Here is a 26,908-nt window from a genome sequence, read left to right on the forward strand (position 1 = left end):
GTCAGCCAGGGAGGAGAAGAGACGCCGCAGACCCCCAGGAGTCAGCCAGGGAGGGGAAGAGACGCCGCAGACCCCCAGGAGTCAGCCAGGGAGGAGAAGAGACGCTGCAGACCCCCAGGAGTCAGCCAGGGAGGAGAAGAGACGCTGCAGACCCCCAGGAGTCAACCAGGGAGGAGAAGAGACGCCGCAGACCCCCAGGAGTCAACCAGGGAGGAGAAGAGACGCTGCAGACCCCCAGGAGTCAGCAAGGAGTGGGGTAAGAATGGAGGAGAAGAGCCAGTCCAGACCCCCAGGAGTGGAGAAGGAAGGGAGGAGAAGAGCTTCTGCAGACCCCCAGGAGTCAGCCAGGAGCGGAGAAGGAAGGGAGGAGAAGAGCCGCTGCAGACCCCCAGGAGTCAGCCAGGAGCGGAGAAGGAAGGGAGGAGAAGAGCCGCTGCAGACTCCCAGGAGTCAGCCAGGAGCGGAGAAGGAAGGGAGGAGAAGAGCCGCTGCAGACCCCCAGGAGTCAGCCAGGAGCGGAGAAGGAAGGGAGGAGAAGAGCTGCTGCAGACCCCCAGGAGTCAGCCAGGAGCGGAGAAGGAAGGGAGGAGAAGAGCTGCTGCAGACCCTCAGGAGTCAGCCAGGAGCAGAGAAGGAAGGGAGGAGAAGAGCTGCTGCAGACCCCCAGGAGTCAGCCAGGAGCGGAGAAGGAAGGGAGGAGAAGAGCCGCTGCAGACCCCCAGGAGTCAGCCAGGAGCGGAGAAGGAAGGGAGGAGAAGAGCCGCTGCAGACCCCCAGGAGTCAGCCAGGAGCGGAGAAGGAAGGGAGGAGAAGAGCTGCTGCAGACCCCCAGGAGTCAGCCAGGAGCGGAGAAGGAAGGGAGGAGAAGAGCTGCTGCAGACCCTCAGGAGTCAGCCAGGAGCAGAGAAGGAAGGGAGGAGAAGAGCTGCTGCAGACCCCCAGGAGTCAGCCAGGAGCAGAGAAGGAAGGGAGGAGAAGAGCTGCTGCAGACCCCCAGGAGTCAGCCAGGAGCAGAGAAGGAAGGGAGGAGAAGAGCTGCTGCAGACCCCCAGGAGTCAGCAGGGAGCAGAGAAGGAAGGGAGGAGAAGAGCTGCTGCAGACCCCCAGGAGTCAGCCAGGAGCAGAGAAGGAAGGGAGGAGAAGAGCTGCTGCAGACCCCCAGGAGTCAGCAGGGAGCAGAGAAGGAAGGGAGGAGAAGAGCTGCTGCAGACCCGCAGGAGTCAGCCAGGAGCAGAGAAGGAAGGGAGGAGAAGAGCCGCTGTGAACCCGCATGAGTTGGCCAGCAGCAGGGGAAGAAGTGGAGAAGAGCAGCTGCAGACACCTAGGAGTTGGCCAGGAGCGGGGGAAGAAGGGGGGGATTTAGTACTGCGCCCGGTATTAGTTATCCTGCTCCTACTTCTCTTCTGCAGCTCCAGGATCAGAACAGCAGAAGAAAAAGACACAAATATGTCCTGACAGAAGTTCTGGTCTCTCTCATTGTTTTTTAATAATAATAAAAAAAAAAAAAAGCATCCAGAAAAGCCAGCCTTGTCCCAGTTTTTTTTTATGCATTTTTATAACAAAAATAGCTGGGGGAGATTAGATTGGCATTTTGCAACTAGGGCTGCAGTAAACGATTATTTTAGTAAACACAGAACACACTGACATTGATTTATTCAAGCAGGACCAAAAGAAAAACATGGATGTCTACGGGACAAAAAGGTCTGAATAGAAGGGGAAAATGCCCCACCCAGAGATTAAAAAAACCAAACTAAAACGCCATTCATCCAAAGAGCACAACGCAAGTGGAAAAACACCTCAAAAAAATACTTTTCCCCTAGATTTCCATCCGACGTCTGGAGGTTTGTGTTGCATGAAAAAATACAGAAAATAAGCAAAAATCCACCCAAAGACAAAACAAAAAAGCACCAAAGACCAAACCACGGACTTCTCCCAGTTAGTTTAGAGGAACCGCCTTACAGGTTTTATTCTTAGGGTCAATTCACACGTCCGTAGAATGGGCACGCATCAGTTCCAGAACAGGTGCGGACCATTCACTCTCTATGGGGCAGGAATGGATGCGGACAGAACGCAGTGTGCTGTATGCATCTGCATTTCCAGAGCGCGCCCCTGATCTTCCGGTCCACGGCTCCGGAAAAAAAAAATTTGAACATGTCCTATTCTCGTCTGCAATTGTGGACAAGAATAGGCAGTTCTATGGGGTGCCGGCCGGGTGTGTTGCGGATCGCAATACACTACGGACGTGTGAATGGACCCTTATGACGTCTCAGAAGTTGCGGTGGATTCAGGCTGCGGTCACATAGCACACTGACTGGGGTTCTCGGGAAATTTTTTGTTCCGTTTTTGGAGTGCATATCAACTGTGATCAGAAAATGTGCAGAGCCGGACAGCCACAGGACAAGAACTCATCATCAGATACTGCGATGAGAAGCCCGATAACCGCACACACGAGGACGGCGCTCAGCAATGTGCAGATTCGGGAGCATCGGATCCAATAAATCACCAGCGGCAGAGACTGCCCGTGACAAGACAGACTGTGCTGCACCAGATTACCGGACATTTACCGTCTGCACTGCTGTCCACTATGTGCAGAGACCTGGACAGTGAGGAGAATGGCCCTTCCCCCAACGTTCACCACCGCCTTCCTTCTCTGGGGTTATTACTATGCTGGGCAGTGTCCTGACCACACAATGAGAATGATTCAAGGAGTGGGGCACACACCCCACCGAAGACGGCTGATAATCGGCAGGGTGTGCGTCTTGAGGGCACGTACCCCTCCGCACAGCCCCCACAGTGACAGCAGCAGACAAGGCTGAGCATCGCCGGCCCCTCCACCGCCAAGGCCCTTCTGCCGCACTCTCCCCCGCCTGATCAGTGCTCGCTCCATTACTGAAGGAGAATTGTACATTCTTAGAATGTTTTTCGTTTTGAAAATCACACATTACTGCGCTAGGAAGCAGATCTGTCACCTATAGACTCCATATAATGAGCGGTCAGCGATAGGGTTGGACGATATCAAAAATATTCCCACGATAACGATATTAAGAAATTTATTGCGATAAATGTCCATTTAGAAGAAAAAAAACACTGGGGGCAGCCACAAGGAGAGGTTACACTGTATGGGGGCAGCCACAAGGAGACGTTATACTGTATGGGGGCAGCCACAAGGAGACGTTATACTGTATGGGGGCAGCTACAAGGAGACGTTACACTGTATGGGGGCAGCCACAAGGAGACGTTATACTGTATGGGGGCAGCCACAAGGAGACGTTATACTGTATGGGGGCAGCCACAAGGAGACGTTATACTGTATGGGGGCAGCCACAAGGAGACGTTATACTGTATGGGGGGCAGCCACAAGGAGACGTTACACTGTATGGGGGCAGCCACAAGGAGACGTTATACTGTATGGGGGCAGCCACAAGGAGACGTTATACTGTATGGGGGGCAGCCACAAGGAGACGTTATACTGTATGGGGGCAGCCACAAGGAGACGTTATACTGTATGGGGGCAGCCACAAGGAGACGTTATACTGTATGGGGGCAGCCACAAGGAGACGTTATACTGTATGGGGGGCAGCCACAAGGAGACGTTATACTGTATGGGGGCAGCCACAAGGAGACGTTACACTGTATGGGGGCAGCCACAAGGAGACGTTACACTGTATGGGGGCAGCCACAAGGAGACGTTATACTGTATGGAGGCAGCCACAAGGAGACATTATACTGTATGGGGGCAGCCACAAGGAGACGTTACACTGTATGGGGGCAGCCACAAGGAGACGTTACACTGTATGGAGGCAGCCACAAGGAGACATTATACTGTATGGGGGCAGCCACAAGGAGACGTTATACTGTATGGGGGCAGCCACAAGGAGACGTTACACTGTATGGAGGCAGCTACAAGGAGACGTTATACTGTATGGGGGCAGCCACAAGGAGACATTACACTGTATGGAGGCAGCCACAAGGAGACGTTATACTGTATGGGGGCAGCCACAAGGAGACGTTATACTGTATGGGGGCAGCCACAAGGAGACGTTATACTGTATGGGGGCAGCCACAAGGAGACGTTATACTGTATGGGGGCAGCCACAAGGAGACGTTACACTGTATGGGGCAGCCACAAGGAGACGTTACACTGTATGGGGGCAGCCACAAGGAGACGTTATACTGTATGGGGGGCAGCCACAAGGAGACGTTATACTGTATGGGGGCAGCCACAAGGAGAGGTTATACTGTATGGGGGCAGCCACAAGGAGACGTTACACTGTATGGGGCAGCCACAAGGAGACGTTATACTGTATGGGGGCAGCCACAAGGAGACGTTATACTGTATGGGGCAGCCACAAGGAGACGTTATACTGTATGGGGGCAGCCACAAGGAGACGTTATACTGTATGGGGGCAGCCACAAGGAGACGTTATACTATATGGGGGCAGCCACAAGGAGACGTTATACTATATGGGGGCAGCCACAAGGAGACGTTATACTGTATGGGGGCCACAAGGAGACGTTACACTGTATGGGGGCCACAAAGAGACATTACACTGTATGGGGGCCACAAGGAGACGTTAATTGTTATACTTTTATATGTCATTTTTCACCATTTGAGGTATCTGTAACTTGTCGATTGACCTCTAGTAACAACAAAAACATTACAGGGTTAATTCTGTACCAGAACGAGTGGTTTATAGTAATCTTGTGTATCATCTCCTACTAGAAGGTGTATTGCAGGCTGTAAGCAGAAGTGTTGGTGGCGCTCCTGTACTGTCCGGCGCTGCGCAGCCTCGCCTGTCATCCGATTCAGACGTCAGTGGGCGGAGCCTGCATGGAGGAGCCGGGGTATAATGAGCGGTCAGTGATATACAGCTCTAGACCTATAGACTCCGTATAATGAGCGGTCAGTGATATACAGCTCTAGACCTATAGACTCCGTATAATGAGCGGTCAGTGATATACAGCTCTAGACCTATAGACTCCGTATAATGAGCGGTCAGTCATATACAGCTCCAGACCTATAGACTCTGTATAATGAGCGGTCAGTGATATACAGCTCTAGACCTATAGACTCCGTATAATGAGCGGTCAGTCATATACAGCCCTAGACCTATAGACTCAGTATAATGAGCGGTCAGTGATATACAGCTCCAGACCTATAGACTCCGTATAATGAGCGGTCAGTGATATACAGCTCTAGATCTATAGACTCCGTATAATGAGCGGTCAGTGATATACAGCTATAGACCTATAGACTCCGTATAATGACTGGTCAGTGATATACAGCTCTAGACCTATAGACTCCGTATAATGACTGGTCAGTGATATACAGCTCTAGACCTATAGACTCCGTATAATGAGCGGTCAGTCATATACAGCTCTAGACCTATAGACTCCGTATAATGAGCGGTCAGTGATATACAGCTCTAGACCTATAGACTCCATATAATGAGCGGTCAGTGATATACAGCTCTAGACCTATAGACTCCGTATAATGACTGGTCAGTGATATACAGCTCTAGACCTATAGACTCCGTATAATGAGCGGTCAGTGATATACAGCTCTAGACCTATAGACTCCGTATAATGAGCGGTCAGTGATATACAGCTCCAGACCTATAGACTCCGTATAATGACTGGTCAGTGATATACAGCTCTAGACCTATAGACTCCGTATAATGAGCGGTCAGTCATATACAGCTCCAGACCTATAGACTCTGTATAATGAGCGGTCAGTGATATACAGCTCTAGACCTATAGACTCCGTATAATGAGCGGTCAGTGATATACAGCTCTAGACCTATAGACTCCATATAATGAGCGGTCAGTGATATACAGCTCTAGACCTATAGACTCCATATAATGAGCGGTCAGTGATATACAGCTCTAGACCTATAGACTCCATATAATGAGCGGTCAGTGATATACAGCTCTAGACCTATAGACTCCGTATAATGAGCGGTCAGTGATATACAGCTCTAGACCTATAGACTCCATATAATGAGCGGTCAGTGGTATACAGCTCTAGATCTATAGACTCCGTATAATGACTGGTCAGTGATATACAGCTCTAGACCTATAGACTCCGTATAATGAGCGGTCAGTCATATACAGCTCTAGACCTATAGACTCCATATAATGACTGGTCAGTGATATACAGCCGTCTAATCCGCGTGGCACACGTACATGCCGGTCAGACAGAAATGTCTCATTACGATTTCATACGACTCGTCCTCTGACGGCGTTGAGGAGACGTAAAGTCCTGTTCACTAATCTGCAGAACGGAGTCTCCAGCCATATGGATTATCTATATGGGGGCAGAGAGCTGAAGGCTGCAGCAGTGTGAGGGTTAACAGAAGGGTTTCTGGATCATTTCACCCTCTTACGGTTATTTGTGCCTCAGAACATTAATCTTTGAAAGAGAAAGTAAATGATCCCCGATGACATGGACGCGGCAGAGAATGAACGGCAGGGCGAGTACGTCTTCAAGCGTTCACAGCAGGCGGCCGCAGCGGAGGAAACAGAAGATGGGCGCTCTCGACCAAAATAAAAGCTGCCCGCAGCCCCGGCTCATCTGAATGGCGCCATTCAAGTCTCTGCTCGTGAATGTGAAGACTTGCATCAAAAGCAGGAATTAGTTTCACAAGATAATCCCTTTCCTTGTCCAAGAGGCTTATATTCCTGGTCACAGAACGCGCCATATGGTTACCGCGAAGCAGAAGACACAGGAAGCCGTGAAATCGCACGACACGCCAGCTGCTCATCCGGAAAGAGACGGACCTCAGCCCTGATAATTATCGCTGTGTCCAAAGCCGACCGTTATTACGTTACCCAAACCCAGCAAAACAAATAAAAAAAAAAATGCAAAACCATCTCCCGTTATACCTGTAACAGGCTCAGAAAAGAGCGGCATCAGAAATGAAGTAAAACCGCCTTCACCGGACGCCCAACACTGCAAGGTCCCATGATGGCTTCAGAGACGCGTCCCTTAAAGAACGGCAGCTCTCAGGACATTCACGAGTTACATTAAAATAAGTATCACCCATGAGCAACAATGTATCTAGAAATGCTGAATGTATCACCCTACAAAGCCCTGAAGTGCAGCTCTGTGGCTCTGAACGCAGACAGTAAGTGGATCAGAGTTGGGGGTGGGCAGCGGGGGAGGGGGGGCCTCACAACAACTGATCCACTGACCTTGTTTTGTGTCTTGTCTGACTGGAGCAATGCAGTGCCAGCCGCCACCATCCTCTCCGCTGGCACAGTATACGGCAGGATGGCTCTGGTGAAATGCTGCGACCAATATGCACGGCCTATAAACACCAGAGGCCGGGTCTGACGACCACGCGCGGCAGAGGACGAGCCATCTGTATAATTACAGGCTCAAAAAGCGCACAGACAAACCAGTCAGGGGTCTGCTAATGAATGCGCCAGGACGAGAGAGTCCTCGGGGTAACCTAGCAACATGGAGAGATTATATCCTCGCACTGGGAACCATTTCACGTTACGACACCAGCAGAAGACAGAACCGTTACTCACCCAGCGACGACTGGATCATGGCCCCCGATCTCTGGACTTCGTCAAATTTGGAGAAAATCACATTCAGTCTGTAAAAATAAAGAGAGGCGTAAGGCAGGGAGCTGGGAACGGCGGTGACATGAATGCAGCCTGGCAGCAGTGCGCAGCTCCCTCTAGCAAAGCTCCATCCAAACTCCAAGTGCACAAGGAAGATCTGGCCTGGATTTAGTCAGCAGACGCAGCATCATAGGATCCACCACACGGACGCCGCTGCTCGAGATGTCCCTGACCAACGCCGCTGCTCTCTGCTCCCTAACAACTCAGGGGAAAATGTCAGAGGCCGCCTGCTGCCTAGGATTTATAAACAGAGACGTCTGCAGAGTCCTGATGCTGGAGGAGGCAGAGAGCGGGAGGACCGCGCACACAGGGCTCCACACACACACGTTAAAGGGGAAGCGACACCAGAAATGGGACACCGAGTCTGGCCCTAGAATAGCCAGATCTGAACTGCAGGACGACCATTGACCATATGGACCCCATCACGTTGGAGATCTGCTTGCTTATCACTGATGGAAGTCACCGGCCTGCAGCCCCTGATCTGTGCCCCCATGACAACACTTACTGTGTTCTGATAGATCAGGGTTATGATAACAAATTTAGGCTTGAGCGAATCGAGCTTCATATCCTAGATCCAAAATCAATTCATTCTAACACTTTGTTTAAATGCTGTAAGGAGACACCAATATAAAGCAGTCTCCTAAGATTCCATTCACAGCAAGGCAACGGTTCTCCTGTCCTCACTGATGTGATAATGCCCCTAAGTTAAAGGACTCTCCGCTCCTAATCTCTACTGGTTAGAAGGGTCCCTTGACAATAAGTTTTAGTGCCCCCTGCTGGGACCCTGGTAATCAGCTGGAATCCATGGGTAAAGCTGGCAGCAATTGTTCAATTTCCCTAAACCACCCCTACAGGGCAAATGAAGTACTACACATTGTCCATTCCTATCAGCAAGAGTCTGTGTAATATAGGACACGTCCTCTGCAGCACCACAGGACTCCCTCCTAACCGAGCATATAAAGAAGGGTCTTCTAAAATGGACAACCCCTTTAATAGTGAAGCTGTAGAACACAGAGCAGGAAGTGTTGCCATGGGGGCAGTGGAGCAGAGAACAGCAGACATGTTCCTAATAGACATGTTCCAGGCTGGCCGGGTTCTCGTATCTACCTATAAAGGAATCTGTCCCCAGATGGTTACGAATCCATCTTCCGTACCAGACGCCCTTGTCAGGACATCCTAATCTGTGGAGCAATCAGCAGCGTTCCACCTGGTGGAAGGCGGTGAAGACTCCTGCCCGGCCCGGGGTCTCGCGGCAGTGTGTTTGGCTGGAGCGCCCGCCAATCTCTACTGGAAAGTACCGACGAGCAGGCATCTTGCATGTAAGGGGGATTCATAATGTCTGGTGACAGATTGCCTTTAAACCAAATATCTGGAAATACACATTAAAATGAACAGGACTGGAGCTGCCGGCTGCATGTGGGAGAACCTACCTCAGTGTAGACGTACCTTCCGCATGTGCACCAATTCTAGCAGTGGCATCACAAGACTGAGCGAGACGTGGGGCAGCGGGAGAAGAGGGGAGAGTGCGGTGACCGAGGTGAGAATCGGACATTAGTCACCTGGGAAGCCCTGCGGATCCTCCCGGCCAGTCTGGTGATGGGCACCCTCCATCCTAATGACTGCTGCAGCCAGTCAGGGGTCTCAGCATGTACGGCACACAACCACTGCGGCCAGCCACTGGTTGCATGGATGTACAGGGAACCATAGACAAAGGCTGGCCAATTGGATTGGCAGCACCCACTGGCACATCGGTGAGTAACGTTTGATATTTTTTTTTTATGCTAGAACATCTCTGGCTGACAGCAGAATTCCTTGGACAACCCCTTTAAGTGTCTGGGACTCTGCGTCTTGGTCTCCAAGTGGTTGATTAAGGATGGAGCTTTCTGTGTAGAGAGAAGCCGCTCTGGAGGGACACGACGCTGCTCCTCTAACACGTTGTGGGCAGGAGGAGCGTTAATGCACTCATGGAAGGGAGAACTTTCTGGAGCACGGTGTGAGCTGCACTTAAAGGGGTGATGTGAATATGAACAGTCCACGGGGGGGGGGGGGGGGGAACCATCAAGGCTGGCGTTATCTGTGCTGGATGGAGCAGCAGCGTGTGTCATCATTCCATTCAAACTGGGAACCATAGTGCCCTAATTCTTGTGATCGTCAGGGGCCCCACAGATCAGACATCTATCCTGTGTCTGCAATGGGACAATCTGGTGTCTGCCCAGCCCTGCTCCCTCCTGTCAACTTTTGTAAAAAGTGGCAAGGATAGTGCAAAAGAGTAAAAAGTCACAACATATCTGTGTAAAAATGTTAGGTTTCACACGAGTTTTCTGGTGCAAATGTAATGATAAATCCCCCAGTGCAGCGCTCCTGCCCGTGAGTCTGGGGTCCTGCTGACCTCCACTAAGTCATCCAGAACATGACACCAGGGTCCGTTATATGGAGGGTCATCTACCATGATGGAAACGCTGTCATATCACCAGGAAGACCTGACAATCCTCCCATCATCTCGTCTACAGAGGGTCGTCCTGTCCACAGCAGTAAAGCGCTCATGTCTGACATCAGAACACCAGAGAAGTCCCGTGCTCCACATACACCCGGGGCCCGGGAAGTATAGGTGCGACTAATAAACAGTCCTCCTACACTTCAGCAGGATCTGTATACAATATGAATAAGTGAGCGGAGGTGTCCGCGTGAACACTCACCGGGACTGAGGGAGCCCTTTCTTGCTGAGGTCGGAGCGCACGCGCTCGCCAACGTGTCTGTAGATTTCAACCAGGCAATTTATTGCGGCATCTCGGACCTGTAGAGACAAACAGAACAGGCGGCCATTACTACAAGGCGCTGAAAGTGACCCTGAGCACAAGGACAGCGCGCAGCTCGACCTCCGCACAATGTAACTAGAAACTAGATACAGAAGCTGAACGCTGCAGGGAGGAGGAAGCATCGCACGCAGCTCCTGAGGTGGATAATAAACACATTTACATGATGGCTCCAATGTGCGGTCCTGGAGACCTGCACCGTGTGCCCCCCACCCCAATATGAATGGTTTGGACTTTTCACTAGATGACGTGCTGCAGGAAGTGGGTCACAATTTCCATTTCTTTCCGTCCCTTTCTTCTGCTATTACAGAGCCGAGCAGATATAAAGGCCAATCCATGTCCTCCTCCAAACTGGGCCGGGCTTCTTATATTAGAAGAGACGTCACCAGAATCGGAGCTTCCCACCAGGTGCAGCTATGGGGGCAGACCCCACCGGTCTGATATTAATGACCTTTCACCCACCCTACAGACCTCGTCTGACATACATTTATACATTTGTCCTATGGCAAAGGCTTGTGAGCAGCGCTGATGACTGGGGCCAAATACTGGGAACCCAAGAGCTTGTAAAACCTTAACTAAATGTAAGTTCTCATCATGGAAGGGGCGATAACACGGCTCTTACACAAAAAAGTCTAATAGAGAACATGAAGATACACTGGGAACAAAGCGTCTGAGGGGAAGACGGCGCCATCCGATGGCTACAACACCATGACCACACCGAGGGAGATTCATCAAAACTAGTGCTAAACCAAAGCAAAAGCCGCCCATGATGACCAAGAGCAGCTGTGGACTACTACTCCTCTTCTCCACTCTGCACCAGCTTTTATACTTCTGCCAATAGGTAAATATCTGGATAATGGCTATGATTCTACAATGATGTCAGGTCTGAGAGCTACGAACAGCCTGACCGGTCAGCGGGCGTCCATCAGTGCAACCTCTCCACTCTGGGCTCGGTGCAGCTACTGTTCTACCCATCCTCATGGCCAGGACATCACCCATAAACTATTATCCTTACATCAGCATTCATCATCGTACTGTTAATCCATTGCAACGTCTTCAATCAAACCGTTATAGACCAGCAAGAACAAGGCAATGCGCTATACCACCTCTAACCAATAGAGGGAGCAAGATAGCAAACATCACCTAACATGGAATACTACCTCTCACCCACAGAGGGAGTCTGTTACCATAGACCAGGGACGCTCAACCAGCAGCCCTCCAGCTGTTGTAAAACTACAACTCCCACCATGCCCTGCTGTAGGCTGTCCAGGCATGCTGGGAGTTGTAGTTTTGCAACAGTTGGAGAGCCTCAGGTTGGGCATCCCTGCCATAGACTAACAGATACTGTGCTATACCGCTTCTCACCAATAGATGGCGCCAGTTACCATAGAATCTAGATTATCAGATGTAGTGCTATACCGCTTCCCACCAGTAGAGGGAGAAGTGTCATATTCATTCGGTTCTCAATGTGTTTGTGGAGCCTACATCCTCCAGGGCCCTATACATAGATGTGCCAGTCATGGCTGCAGCTCTGCCATGTAAGCAGCAATCTGCAGGGGGCAAAGTGTGGGCGTCTATAGTAACATTCACAGGTATGAGCGCAGGAAGCAGTCCATCCATAGCACACAAGCACTGCCGTGAACCCCCTCACCTCCATGTCGGGGTGTGAGAAGCACTCCTGCAGAGTGTGCACATCCTCTATTCCCAGTATACCAGTGCACACGTGTACATGCTCCAGCGGTCAAGTAAGGGCCCCCGGGTAATGACCAGCCGTGCAGAGCATGATGTGACAAGCAGCAGGGATGCCAGCGTGCCTCACCTGGCTATTGGGGTCCCCAAGCAGGTTACATATATGAGGTACAAACTTGCTCAGTGTCAGGCTGTTTGCTCCATATCTGTGGACAGAAGAGAAGGCTGTCAGTGCTGCAGGTAAAAGCACGAAGGAGCGTGCGGGTGAGGGGTGACTCACGTGTTAAGAGTGGCGATAAGGCAGAGGCAGACGCCCTCCCGAGTGCGGAAGTTCTTGTGTTTAAAGCCTCCAAGCATCCGATCCCAGACATACTGGAGGGAGACAGGAGAGGAAGGGTTAACCCTGGACACGTCAGGCCGTATAGTCAGCGACTAGACCTGCAGCTACATGTCCGGACGCCTCACCTGCGGGCTGGACGACTGCTCCATCATCTTCACCAGCAGCGTCTGATCCTGTTCTCTCACCGAGTCTTTCGCATCCCCCAATCGGTCGATCAGACTGGGCAGAACTAGGAGAGAAGGGGAGGGGTCAGAAGAGCGGCCGCCACAGCGCCAAAAATACCGCAACGGTCAACACGACAATCAGCAGATCACCTCCATATAACGTACAGGTGAGGGGGATATTATATAGAACAGCGGGGGTGCAGACCACCTCCATATAACGTACAGGTGAGGGGTATATTATATAGAACAGCGGGGGGGTGCAGATCACCTCCATATAACGTACAGGTGAGGAGTATATTATATAGAACAGCGGGGGTGCAGATCACCTCCATATAATGTACAGGTGAGGGGTATATTATATAGAACAGCGGGGGTGCAGATCACCTCCATATAATGTACAGGTGAGGGGTATATTATATAGAACAGCGGGGGTGCAGATCACCTCCATATAATGTACAGGTGAGGGGTATATTATATAGAACGGGGGGGGGGGGTGCAGATCACCTCCATATAATGTACAGGTGAGGGGTATATTATATAGAACAGCAGGGGGGGGGGGGGCTGCGGATCCCCTCCATATAACGTACAGGTGAGGGGGATATTATATAGAACAGCGGGGGTGCAGATCACCTCCATATTATGTACAGGTGAGGGGTATATTATATAGAACGGGGGGGTGCAGATCACCTCCATATAAACGTACAGGTGAGGGGGATATTATATAGAACAGGGGGGGTGCAGATCCCCCTCCATATAATGTACAGGTGAGGAGTATATTATATAGAACAGCGGGGGGTGCAGATCACCTCCATATAATGTACAGGTGAGGGGGATATTATATAGAACAGCGGGGGTGCAGATCACCTCCATATAATGTACAGGTGAGGGGTATATTATATAGAACAGCGGGGGGGTGCAGATCCCCTCCATATAATGTACAGGTGAGGTGGATATTATATAGAAAATGTGGGGGGGGGTGCAGATCACCTCCATATAACGTACAGGTGAGGAGTATATTATATAGAACAGCGGGGGGGTGCAGATCCCCTCCATATAATGTACAGGTGAGGGGTATATTATACAGAATAGCGGGGGTGCAGATCCCCTCCATATAATGTACAGGTGAGGGGGATATTATATAGAACAGCGGGGGTGCAGATCACCTCCATATAATGTACAGGTGAGGGGTATATTATATAGAACAGCAGGGGGGGGGGGCTGCGGATCCCCTCCATATAACGTACAGGTGAGGGGTATATTATATAGAACAGCGGGGGTGCAGATCACCTCCATATTATGTACAGGTGAGGGGTATATTATATAGAACAGCAGGGGGGGGGGGCTGCGGATCCCCTCCATATAACGTACAGGTGAGGGGTATATTATATAGAACAGCAGGGGGGGGGGGGGGGGCTGCGGATCCCCTCCATATAACGTACAGGTGAGGGGTATATTATATAGAACAGCAGGGGGGGGGGCTGCGGATCCCCTTCATATAACGTACAGGTGAGGGGGATATTATATAGAACAGCAGGGGTGCAGATCACCTCCATATTATGTACAGGTGAGGGGTATATTATATAGAACAGCGGGGGGGGTGCATATCACCTCCATATTATGTACAGGTGAGGGGTATATTATATAGAACAGGGGGGGTGCAGATCACCTCCATATAATGTACAGGTGAGGGGGATATTATATAGAACAGCGGGGGGGTGCAGATCACCTCCATATAATGTACAGGTGAGGGGGATATTATATAGAACAGCGGGGGGGTGCAGATCACCTCCATATAATGTACAGGTGAGGTGGATATTATATAGAACAGCGGGGGTGCAGATCACCTCCATATAATGTACAGGTGAGGGGGATATTATATAGAACAGCGGGGGTGCAGATCCCCCTCCATATAACGTACAGGTGAGGGGTATATTATATAGAACAGCGGGGGGGGGGGGCTGCGGATCCCCTCCATATAACGTACAGGTGAGGGGTATATTATATAGAACAGCGGGGGTGCAGATCACCTCCATATTATGTACAGGTGAGGGGTATATTATATAGAACAGCAGGGGGGGGGGGGGGGCTGCGGATCCCCTCCATATAACGTACAGGTGAGGGGTATATTATATAGAACAGCAGGGGGGGGGCTGCGGATCCCCTCCATATAACGTACAGGTGAGGGGGATATTATATAGAACAGCGGGGGGGTGCAGATCCCCTCCATATAATGTACAGGTGAGGTGGATATTATATAGAAAATGTGGGGGGGGGGGGTGCAGATCACCTCCATATAACGTACAGGTGAGGAGTATATTATATAGAACAGCGGGGGGGTGCAGATCCCCTCCATATAATGTACAGGTGAGGGGTATATTATACAGAATAGCGGGGGTGCAGATCCCCTCCATATAATGTACAGGTGAGGGGGATATTATATAGAACAGCGGGGGTGCAGATCACCTCCATATAATGTACAGGTGAGGGGTATATTATATAGAACAGCAGGGGGGGGGGCTGCGGATCCCCTCCATATAACGTACAGGTGAGGGGTATATTATATAGAACAGCAGGGGGGGGGGGGGCTGCGGATCCCCTTCATATAACGTACAGGTGAGGGGGATATTATATAGAACAGCAGGGGTGCAGATCACCTCCATATTATGTACAGGTGAGGGGTATATTATATAGAACAGCGGGGGGGGTGCATATCACCTCCATATTATGTACAGGTGAGGGGTATATTATATAGAACAGGGGGGGTGCAGATCACCTCCATATAATGTACAGGTGAGGGGGATATTATATAGAACAGCGGGGGGGTGCAGATCACCTCCATATAATGTACAGGTGAGGGGGATATTATATAGAACAGCGGGGGGGTGCAGATCACCTCCATATAATGTACAGGTGAGGTGGATATTATATAGAACAGCGGGGGTGCAGATCACCTCCATATAATGTACAGGTGAGGGGGATATTATATAGAACAGCGGGGGTGCAGATCCCCCTCCATATAACGTACAGGTGAGGGGTATATTATATAGAACAGCAGGGGGGGGGGGCTGCGGATCCCCTCCATATAACGTACAGGTGAGGGGTATATTATATAGAACAGCGGGGGTGCAGATCACCTCCATATTATGTACAGGTGAGGGGTATATTATATAGAACAGCAGGGGGGGGGGGCTGCAGATCCCCTCCATATAACGTACAGGTGAGGGGTATATTATATAGAACAGCAGGGGGGGGGGCTGCGGATCCCCTCCATATAACGTACAGGTGAGGGGGATATTATATAGAACAGCGGGGGTGCAGATCACCTCCATATTATGTACAGGTAAGGGGTATATTATATAGAACAGCGGGGGTGCAGATCACCTCCATATAACGTACAGGTGAGGGGGATATTATATAGAACAGCGGGGGTGCAGATCACCTCCATATTATGTACAGGTGAGGGGGATATTATATAGAACAGGGGGGGTGCAGATCACCTCCATATAATGTACAGGTGAGGGGGATATTATATAGAACAGCGGGGGGGTGCAGATCACCTCCATATAACGTACAGGTGAGGTGGATATTATATAGAACAGCGGGGGTGCAGATCCCCCTCCATATAATGTACAGGTGAGGGGTATATTATATAGAACAGCGGGGGGGTGCAGATCACCTCCATATAACGTACAGGTGAGGAGTATATTATATAGAACAGCGGGGGTGCAGATCACCTCCATATAATGTACAGGTGAGGGGGATATTATATAGAACAGCGGGGGTGCAGATCACCTCCATATAACGTACAGGTGAGGGGTATATTATATAGAACAGCGGGGGGGGGGGTGCAGATCACCTCCATATAATGTACAGGTGAGGGGGATATTATATAGAACAGCGGGGGTGCAGATCACCTCCATATAACGTACAGGTGAGGGGGATATTATATAGAACAGCGGGGGTGCAGATCACCTCCATATAACGTACAGGTGAGGGGGATATTATATAGAACAGCGGGGGGGTGCAGATCACCTCCATATAACGTACAGGTGAGGGGTATATTATATAGAACAGCGGGGGTGCAGATCACCTCCATATAATGTACAGGTGAGGGGGATATTATATAGAACAGCGGGGGGGTGCAGATCACCTCCATATAACGTACAGGTGAGGGGTATATTATATAGAACAGCGGGGGTGCAGATCACCTCCATATAATGTACAGGTGAGGGGGATATTATATAGAACAGCGGGGGTGCAGATCACCTCCATATAATGTACAGGTGAGGGGGATATTATATAGAACAGCGGGGGGGTGCAAATCACCTCCATATAATGTACAGGTGAGGGGGATATTATATAGAACAGCGGGGGGGTGCAGATCACCTCCATATAATGTACAGGTGAGGTGGATATTATATAGAACAGCGGGGGGGTGCAGATCACCTCCATATAATGTACAGGTAAGGGGTATATTATATAGAACAGCGGGGGTGCAGATCCCCCTCCATATAATGTACAGGTGAGGGGGATATTATATAGAACAGCGGGGGGGTGCAGATCACCTCCATATAATGTACAGGTGAGGTGGATATTATATATAACAGTGGGGGGGTGCAGATCACCTCCATATAATGTACAGGTAAGGGGTATATTATATAGAACAGCGGGGGTGCAGATCCCCCTCCATATAATGTACAGGTGAGGGGTATATTATACAGAATAGCGGGGGTGCAGATCACCTCCATATAATGTACAGGTGAGGGGTAGATTATATATAACAGTGGGGGGGTGCAGATCACCTCCATATAATGTTCAGGTGAGGGGGATATTATATATAACAGCGGGGGTGCAGATCACCTCCATATAATGTTCAGGTGAGGGGGATATTATATAGAACAGCGGGGGGGGGGTCTGCGGATCCCCTCCATATAATGTCCAGGTGAGGGGGATATTATATAGAACACACCTGTCCCAATATGCGACTTGAAGCGATCCTGCAGCCGTGTCAGCAGCGCTGATAAGATGTCCATCCCCAGCAGAGCGACCTGCGGCAGAAAAAGGGAAAAATAAAATACATGAAATTAGAATAAAATCAGCCCTGGGGATGGGGGGGGGGGGGTTGTTTAATTTTTTTTTTTTCTTTTTTTGGGGGGGGGGGGGGGGATCACGAGGTGACGGGTGAAGACCAGAGACGTCCGTCCCAGCAGTGCTCCGCGCACACAGATCAGACTTCACTGACATGCAAATTCGACAGTGCAATGCATTATGGGTAAATGACATTCCTTGGGAATAAAGGGGCGTTTCGGTGCATTTTTAAAGGGGCAGCTCACGATGAACGCTGCCCCCCGACCTGTGCTCATGTCTGGAACAATTTGGCAATCTCAGACACACCGGCACAAAGTGTCACCGCAAGGTAAAAGAAATGTCAGATCTTCCCAGCAAATTCCAGTAGTGAGGTACGTCAACCATCCTGGTCTTGGGGTGAGCGACTGTCCAATGAACGCATAGTGAGGGCAGTCCTGCTGACACCACTGACAACACAGCGCGCCACTAGTGTGCAGACGCTAGCACGGTGCAATTTTTGGAACCCCTTTGTGTGAGTTAACAAAAGGCTTTACAAAGGAACTGAAACCACAAGAAACCAGCAGAGGGCAGCAGAGTGTCACCACCAGAACACAGAGCCCGTCCTGCAGAGCGTCAGCACCAGAACGCAGTGCATCACCCCAGAACGCAGTGCCCGCCCTGCAGAGCATCACCCCAGAACGTAGTGCCCGCCCTGCAGAGCATCACCCCAGAATATAGAACCAGGTGAGAGGTGCCAATCTGTATGCCAGTCCCCAGTATAATTAGAAGACCTCAAATGGAAAAAACAGGAGCATCAGTCACGGCATCGAGCCCTCCTGGAAGGTGACCCCCAATAATGCATTAGGCCTCTTTCAGACGGGCGTTGCGGGAAAATGTGCGGGTGCGTTGCGGGAACATGCGCGATTTTTTCGCGCGAGTGCAAAACATTGTAATGCGTTTTGCACTCGCGTGAGAAAAATCACGCATGTTTGGGTTCGGTGTTTTGTAGATTGTATTATTTCCCCTTATAACATGGTTATAAGGGAAAATAGCATTCTGAATACAGAATACATAGTACAATAGGACTGGAGGGGTTAAAAATAATAATTTAACTCACCTTAATCCACTTGATCGCGGCATCTCTTCTGTCTTCATCTTTGCTGTGTGGAGGAACAGGACCTGTGGTGACGTCACTCCGGTCATCACATGGTCCGTCACATGATCTTTTACCATGGTGATGGATCATGTGATGACCGGAGTGATGTCACCACAGGTCCTTTTCATGCACACAGCAAAGATGAAGACAGAAGAGAAGCCGGCTGTGGATTAAGGGGAGTTAAAAAAAAAAAAAAAATTTAACCCCTCCAGCGCTATTGTACTATATATTCTGTATTCAGAATGCTATTATTTTCCATATGACCATGTTATAAGGGAAAATAATAATGATCGGGTCTCCATCCAGATCGTCACCTAGCAACCGTGCGTGAAAATCGCACCGCATCCGCACTTGCTTGCGGATGCTTGCGATTTTCACGCAACCTTATTAAGTTCTATGGGGCCTGCGTTGCGTGAAAAACGCAGAATATAGAGCATGCTGCGATTTTCACGCAACGCACAAGTGATGCGTGAAAAATCACCGCTCATGTGAACAGCCCCATAGAAATGAATGGGTTGGTATTCAGTGCGGGTGCAATGTGTTCACCTCACGCATCGCATCCGCGCAGAATACTTGCCCGTGTGAAAGGGGCCTTAGGGTACATGCACACGTTCAGGATTCATGTGCGGAGCATCCGCACTGAAATCCGCAGGTGTTCGCAGGCAAATCTGTGTGGTCAATCCGCATCAATTGGTGCAGATTTGGTGCGGTTTCGATGCGGATTTTACTTTAAGTGAATGAAGAAAATCCGGTCAGGAAAAATAAAATAAATTGACATGCTGCGGATTTTCAAATCCGCACCGCAGGTCAAAATCAGCATTGTGTGCACTGAGAATTTCAAATTCTCATAGAATAAAATGTACATGATTTTCTGCACGCAATCCATCTCTTCACAAGTGGCAGGAAACGCCGCCCTGAATCCCGCAGGTGCATTGCTGGGTTCATGACGATTTTGGTGCCGATTGTGATTTCCCACTGAAAAGGATGGAGAAAATGGGTTTTACAAAAATTCACCACAAATCAGGTCTTAATCAATAGGACAGGGGAAAACAAGCTGATCGCTGGGGGTCCGGAGACCAGGGAGAGGTCGGACCCCCGGCCAGAGGTCGCACTACATTTTTTCCAGAAGAGAAAAAAATACTACTCTTAATTTTGACAAGTATTTTTGGCCGTGGAGGAGGAGCACGAATATGCGGTAAATCTTCTATATAATGCACAGGCCCCCACAACGTTCCGAGGCGGATATGAACCATTGCGAGTCTTCCTGCAGAAATAAATGTAGACGATTGTACATTTATCCAACATCATACACTAAACACAAGACCACTGCTGCCATACACAGCGCCCACCTGACGCTGCTATATACATATTACATACACAGCTCTGCTACATGTCCATTACACACAGAAAGTAGCTCTGCCTTATACACACCTTCCATACATAGAGTACCTCTGCATTCTCCACCAGCACAGTCCTACATGGAGCCTGTGTTTCCCTAACTCCTCCCACACACATAGCTGATCACATGACTGTGACATCACCACAGGTCCTGTAACCACAATGTAATGTTTAGTCCAGACTCTGGAGCTGCTCCTGAGGAGAGATGTCCGTGAGGGGCGGTGCTTCATGTGTGGCGGTGTTCCAGTAGATTTCCCTACCCGCGTCACTTCCGGCCGCACCGGACATGACGTGAGGAGGTGTGCCTCGCAGGCGCACAACGACGGGGTAGGGAAATTTCACAGCAGAGATAGCTGGACACCGGCCGACACTGCGCATGCGCCGGGAGCCTCACCAGCGGTTAGAGTACGAAAAAATTACGGGCCAGTGTGCAGGCGCGGTGATCAGATGAAGACCGTGCGGAAAAATACACAGGAGTCTTTTTCCAGGGAGTAAAATGCCGCCTGTACAGGCGTTATGGCGACCTCTGCCCCTGGCCGTCAGCTAGGTATCCCCCTACCCAGCCTTGAGCAATGTGGTGCCGGACAACGCTTCTTCCAGCAGGATGGACGCACAACATTACGAAATTCTGGACACACGGCCAGGAAACTCCCCAGATCTCAATTCAAACAAAAACCCTGAAACTATGATAAACTCCAAGCACCGATTGGGCAAATGGGTCGTCAGTCAGGATTTGGCCCACAAGTCATTAATTGCCCTCCAGTTACTGTAGAAACATCGGACAAAAATATCCAAACACAGTGAAGCAGCAAACGGTCTGAAAACCAAAATCAGGGCCCCTGCACACGAGCGGATGCCCTCCGAGAGCGAGCCATATGTCCTGGAGCGGCATTGATCAGCATCACAGATTACACGTCGGGCCGCCCGCGGGGCTATTGTCCTGCACTCAATGCCGCTCCAGGAGGGCATACGGTCGTGTGCAAGGGCCCTTCGTGTCAGATTGAGAATTGCTTGCCGTGACTGCCCCCTCCCCCAGGTCAGTTTGAGGGGTCCGGGCGCTGCATGTACCGGTGCAGCTGGTACCAAGACCGCAGGAAACGAGGTAGACGGCTATAAATAAGCAGAGACATCACATCCGATGTACGGACTCCTGCCGGACCGGTTCCCTCTTCACCAACCCATTATATAAAATGGGGGCTCTCCCACCACTGACGCCAATGCTGGAAATGTAATATAGCGGGGGGGGGGGCATCATCGCCGTCAGGACTGCGGTGCAGACACGGGCCGGACACCGCTGGAATTTTCCGTCTGTGTATGTATAACCAGCCGCACAGGACACAGGGTAATAATTGACGGAGAAGCTCATGAGCTTTACATCCGGCGGCTCCAGGACTTCTGGACAAGGGAGCAAGCAGCCATAGAAATACGGCTACTTTCACACTCGCGTTTTGGCTTTCCGTTTGTGAGATCCGTTCAGGGCTCTCACCAGCGGTCTAAAACGCATCAGTTTGCATTCTGAATCGATAAGGATCCGCTCAGAATGCATCAGTTCGCCTCCGATCCGTCTCCATTCCGCTCTGGAGGCCGCGCTCGCAGCGTTTTGGTGTCCGCTTAAAGAAACTGAGCCAAACGGATCCGTCCTGACACACAATGTAAGTCAATAGGGACGGATCCGTTTTCTATGACACAATCTGTCACAATAGAAAACTGATCCGTCTTGGCTATGTTATAGATAATACAAACGGGTCCGTTCTGAACGGATGCAGACGGTTGTATTATCTGAACATCCATGACGGATTCGCACAAAACGCGAGTGTAGAAGTAGCCCAACACGGGGAGAAGGAGGCGGACAGAACCTGGAGTGGTCACATCGCCTCTGCCGTCCGCAATACGTCCGCGTCCAACAGCGACCTATCAGATCACAGCTCTCATTTTCTAACCTGCACTGGAAATAAGATCTGGAATCTGATTGGCTGCTCATTATCAGGTTCACAGCCTGGCGGACGTCATGCCGTTATAGGACGCATCGAGAACCGCTCAGTCACTGCACCATTATACCAGTATTACGAAGCATTGAGCCAAGAGAGTCCGGGGCAGCGAGGCGAGGCGGTCCGAGGATAAACCTCGACTGATTATCAGAGGATCTAATGTGACCTCCTTCATCCCAGATGAGGCGTCGCAGAGCATCGCAACTTGACTATGTGACTAAGGCTACATGCAAACTACCATATGTTTTGCAGTCCGCGAAAAAAAAAAAAACACGGATGACAGCCATATGACATCAGTTTTTTTTTTTTGCGGATCCATTGTAACAATGCCTATAACGGACAAGAATAGGACATGTTCTATTTTTTTTGCGGGGCTACGGAACTGACATACAGTGTCCTGTCCGCATTTTTTGCTGATCCATAGAAATTAATGGGTCCGCATCCCATCCTGAAAAACTAAAAAAAACAAACACGAAACAGACACAAACAACGTTCGTTTGCATGTAGCCTAAACCTGCTGAAACGTCCTGCAATCCGGAGCTCATGTCATAGCAGGACTGGAATATATAACCGGAACCAAGCCACGTCTAGAGCGGCGCAATACTCCAGTATTCGCAGGACGGAGGAGGGCGCTGTGAGGAGCTGCGGGGGTTTCTCTGGTAAAAATCTGCGCTGCCATCGTTACACTTTATTGTTGCCACTGAACTGTAGTAACGCAATAAATGGGAGTCGCCACCTGATACATATTAATACTACCGCACCATGCTGCAAACAGGCTCAGGAGCACAGGGCGTAAACATATCCATGTAAATGAGAGCGAGAGTGAGAAAACAACACCCCCCTCCACCAGCGTGGGGGATAAAATATTCATGCAGCGCAATCTGGAGAAAGTTACTAAAATAAAAGGTGCGGGAGGAGGCGCTGCAGCCTCGTCAGTATCGGATTCATGTGCTGAACGAGCCGGGCCCCGGAGCAGACACTCTACAAACAGGAGCGGCAAACACGTCTCAGATCCTCGACTGAAAATAGACGTGTGCAAAGTCACCTCTGCAGGCACGGCCGGCGCTCATAAAGACAGCAGTGTCACCTACGTGCGCTCTACAGCTGAGGGTGTCACTCACTACACACCCATCATCCTCCTTCCGCGCAGCCTCCGCCGGACACACGGGCTGGGGGGGGCAGCCTCCGCCGGACACACGGGCTGGGGGGGGGCAGCCTCCGCCGGACACACGGGCTGGGGGGGGCAGCCTCCGCCGGACACACGGGCTGGGGGGGGCAGCCTCCGCCGGACACACGGGCTGGGGGGGGCAGCCTCCGCCGGACACACGGGCTGGGGGGGGGCAGCCTCCGCCGGACACACGGGCTGGGGGGGGGGGCAGCCTCCGCCGGACACACGGGCTGGGGGGGGGGGCAGCCTCCGCCAGACACACGGGCTGGGGGGGGGGGGCAGCCTCCGCCAGACACACGGGCTGGGGGGGGGGGGGCAGCCTCCGCCGGACACACGGGCTGGGGGGGGGGTGGCAGCCTCCGCCGGACACACGGGCTGGGGGGGGGGGGGGGGCAGCCTCCGCCGGACACACGGGCTGGGGGGGGGGGCAGCCTCCGCCGGACACACGGGCTGGGGGGGGGGGGCAGCCTCCGCCGGACACACGGGCTGGGGGGGGGGGGGCAGCCTCCGCCGGACACACGGGCTGGGGGGGGGGGGCAGCCTCCGCCGGACACAACATATATGGCCAAGAAACATAACCACCGCCATGTTGTCTGCAGATCAGGGCTATTCTTTATTGTATGAAATATTGCACCATTTTGTAAACTCTATCAGTTCCTCAACATCTCTGCTTGTTGTCATCTAATAGATAAGCCACTGTTTACACGCACTGGATATAAATCAGTCCCGCCTCGCTGCAGTTAGCAGAGCTAGGGATGAGCCGTGCACCCGCGCGTCCGTCTTTTACATCCCTTTCACGTGGAGTTCTTTTCGCCCCGATCACCGCACCGGTTTGACGTCACATCCGCTGTGCTCCTCTTATATCTGATGCCGGAGTTGTACAATATGACACTGGTGCGTTCTTGGGGAGCAGCCAAGAGACGTGACACAGACATCATTGTGGCCGCCCCACATCTCTAACAATGCCGCATTGAGCAGGACAAGCCGGGAGGCGGCGAGGCGCAGGTCGTGAGTGACGGAGACGACTCACCCAACCTTCCTCCAGTCACGCAGGCGCGGAGACCAGGACAGAGCCGAGCTCTCAGAGGGAACGGCAAACAACTCACTTCCATATTCCCATGGAGCGCGGCCCGAAACATCAGCCTCCATACACCGCTGGGTCTCCTCAATGAGAAGCTGCATCCGAGGCGACTCCTACCTGCTCTGTACTGACGAGGGGCAAGAACCCCGAAACACTAGGGAAATAGGGGGTGCATCAGCAGTGTGCCAGAAACACTATAATTTACCGCAGCTTCTGTCAGGTCTCGGCCCCATTGCTAAGCCCCACTCTTGTTTTAAGTAGTAAGCGCTGTATTAAAGCCCATCTGTCGGCAGTATTGTCCCTGTGACCCCGGCTGACCCGTTACATGTGCGCTCGGCAGCTGAGGACATCGCTGAGAAAAATGATGTTTTATTATATGCAAATGAGCCTCTAGGAGCAACGGGGGCGTTACCATTACACCTGGAGGCTCTGCTCTCTCTGCAGTTGCTGTGCCCTCTCAACTTGGATCGACAGAGACAGGCAGTGAATGTGATCACACCTGTCCTGTCCGTCAGAGGGAGCCGAGCAGATCAATACTTGGAAAATTGCAGGGTTTTGAAGGGGTTAAACAAAAAGTACACGTTACCAAATTTTTCTTATAATATAGTTTTTTGTGTTTGTTTTTTACTCCCTGCTCTCCCAGAACTGTAACATTTCCTAATATTTCCATTTAGACTCATTATGAGACAAGTTGAACGTTTTAATGTCCCCATTTCATATTGCATACGATGTAGTGGAAAACGGGGGGGGGGGGGATGGGGGAACAACACCTCCTCCCAATTCCATCATTCCCTTCATTCTCCAGGTCAGTACGATTCTGGTTGTGTTTTAATACTTCTAAAATAAAATATTAAAACTCTGAAAAAGATTTTTTTTCATCGTCATATTCTGACCCACATGGCTTTTTTATATTTGAGCCGTTTGGGAGCTTATATTTTGGGGGCGATCTGTAGTTTTCATTGATTCCCTTCTGGAATATTTGTGACTTTGTCACTTTTTATTCAAATTTTTGGGGGGAGCTGAATGGACATGAGAAGACCAATCAGCAATTTCGATATTTTATTTTTCTAGTTAGGGCGTTCACTGTACGGGGATGAATACGGTTATAATTTAATAGTTCAGGCACACACTTTTAAAAAAAAAAAAAAAAAACACTTTTCCCCCACTTATTTTTCACACATCACTATGGGACTTGAACATGTGATTGTCTGATCGAATTTCCCATAGACTATAATGATTTAACACTGCAGGCTATGGGAGTTTCATTAAGTTCAGGGCCCCTCAATCTCATCTCTGGGGAGTCGTTCGGGCCCCAGGAGTGCAGCACTCTTAGGCTGGGTTCACACTTGAGCGTTTTACAGCGCGTTCAAACGCGCTGTAAAACGCTCAACACATGAAAACCAATGCTTCCCTATGGCCCTGGTTCACACTTGAGCGTTTTACAGCGCTGAAAAACGCGCTGTAAAACGCCCTACGCTCAAACAAGTACTTGAGCTTCTTTGGGGCGTTTTGACGCGCGTTTGTGGCCATAGGACATTGCAGTCAATCACACAAACGCGCGTCAAACGTGCGTTTACTATTGCAAAAAACGCGCGTCAAAAACGCGCGTCAAAAACGCGCGTCAAAAACGCTCAGGTCTGAACCCAGCCTTAGGCCTCTTTCACACGGGCGTCGTGTGTGAGGGCTGGATAGGATGCGGGTGCGTCGCGGGAAAATAGTGCGATTTTGCCTGCGAGTGGGGTGAGTTTTGTATGCGATTGCGTTGCGTTCTTTGGGTTTTTTTCCACGCAAGTGCAATGCATTTTGCACGCACGTGAGAAAAAACTGAATGAGGTACCGAGACCGGAACCCGGACTTCTTCACTGAAGTACGGCTTTGGGTTCGTTAATATTTTCCCTTAAAACATTATTATAAGGGAAAATAATAGCATTCTTTAATACAGACTGATTAGTAAAATGTCCATTGAGGGTTAAAAAAATTCATTCAGCAGGACCTGCACTGACGTCACCACTCAACACGTGGTGAGCGCGATTACGTTAAAGGTTCTTTTGCAATAATTTTTACACCAATTTATTTTGTGGAGAAAATCATTTCTCCAATTGGTTCCATTTATTATCTCTCTCTTTTGTTCTACAGCCTGCTGTGCACAGGGGAACGCGCACTGTTTGCCTCTCCCTCCCCAGTTAAAAAAAATGCTAGTGTAAAACCAAAATATATATTTTTTTAAAAACAGACATATTGGGTATCGCCGCGTCCATAACAACCTGCTCTATAAAAATATCACATACACTAAGGCCTTGTTCACACATCAGTTATTTACATCAGTTTTTGTGAGTCAAAACCAGGGGTAGAGGCTACACAGAGATATGGTATAAAGAAAAGTTCTGTGTTTTTGACCCGCACCTGGTTTTG

At 50.4% G+C, this 26,908-nt stretch overlaps 1 protein-coding gene and 1 non-coding gene across 7 annotated transcripts in view; one reads left to right on the forward strand and one right to left on the reverse strand.

Annotated features, from left to right (window-relative positions):
- The window catches only part of CLASP1 (cytoplasmic linker associated protein 1), a 122,879-nt gene that overhangs the window by 71,277 nt on the left and 24,694 nt on the right, over positions 1-26,908 (reverse strand). For all 6 annotated transcript variants that reach the window (XM_040440823.1, XM_040440822.1, XM_040440819.1 and 3 more), the window contains exons 3-8: positions 17,608-17,686; positions 12,600-12,703; positions 12,415-12,506; positions 12,265-12,340; positions 10,329-10,426; positions 7,537-7,604 (exon numbers count right to left, since the gene is read on the reverse strand). In XM_040440823.1, coding sequence (XP_040296757.1) covers positions 7,537-7,604; positions 10,329-10,426; positions 12,265-12,340; positions 12,415-12,506; positions 12,600-12,703; positions 17,608-17,686 — 517 coding nt within the window. The remainder of the gene's footprint in view (positions 1-7,536; positions 7,605-10,328; positions 10,427-12,264; positions 12,341-12,414; positions 12,507-12,599; positions 12,704-17,607; positions 17,687-26,908) is intronic.
- On the forward strand, positions 18,106-18,230 carry LOC121009069. Its single transcript, XR_005780680.1, has one exon. It is a non-coding gene; the product is annotated as a U4atac minor spliceosomal RNA (small nuclear RNA).

The sequence above is a fragment of the Bufo bufo genome, chromosome 7 (genome assembly GCF_905171765.1).
Source record: "Bufo bufo chromosome 7, aBufBuf1.1, whole genome shotgun sequence".
Classification (NCBI taxonomy): domain Eukaryota; kingdom Metazoa; phylum Chordata; class Amphibia; order Anura; family Bufonidae; genus Bufo; species Bufo bufo.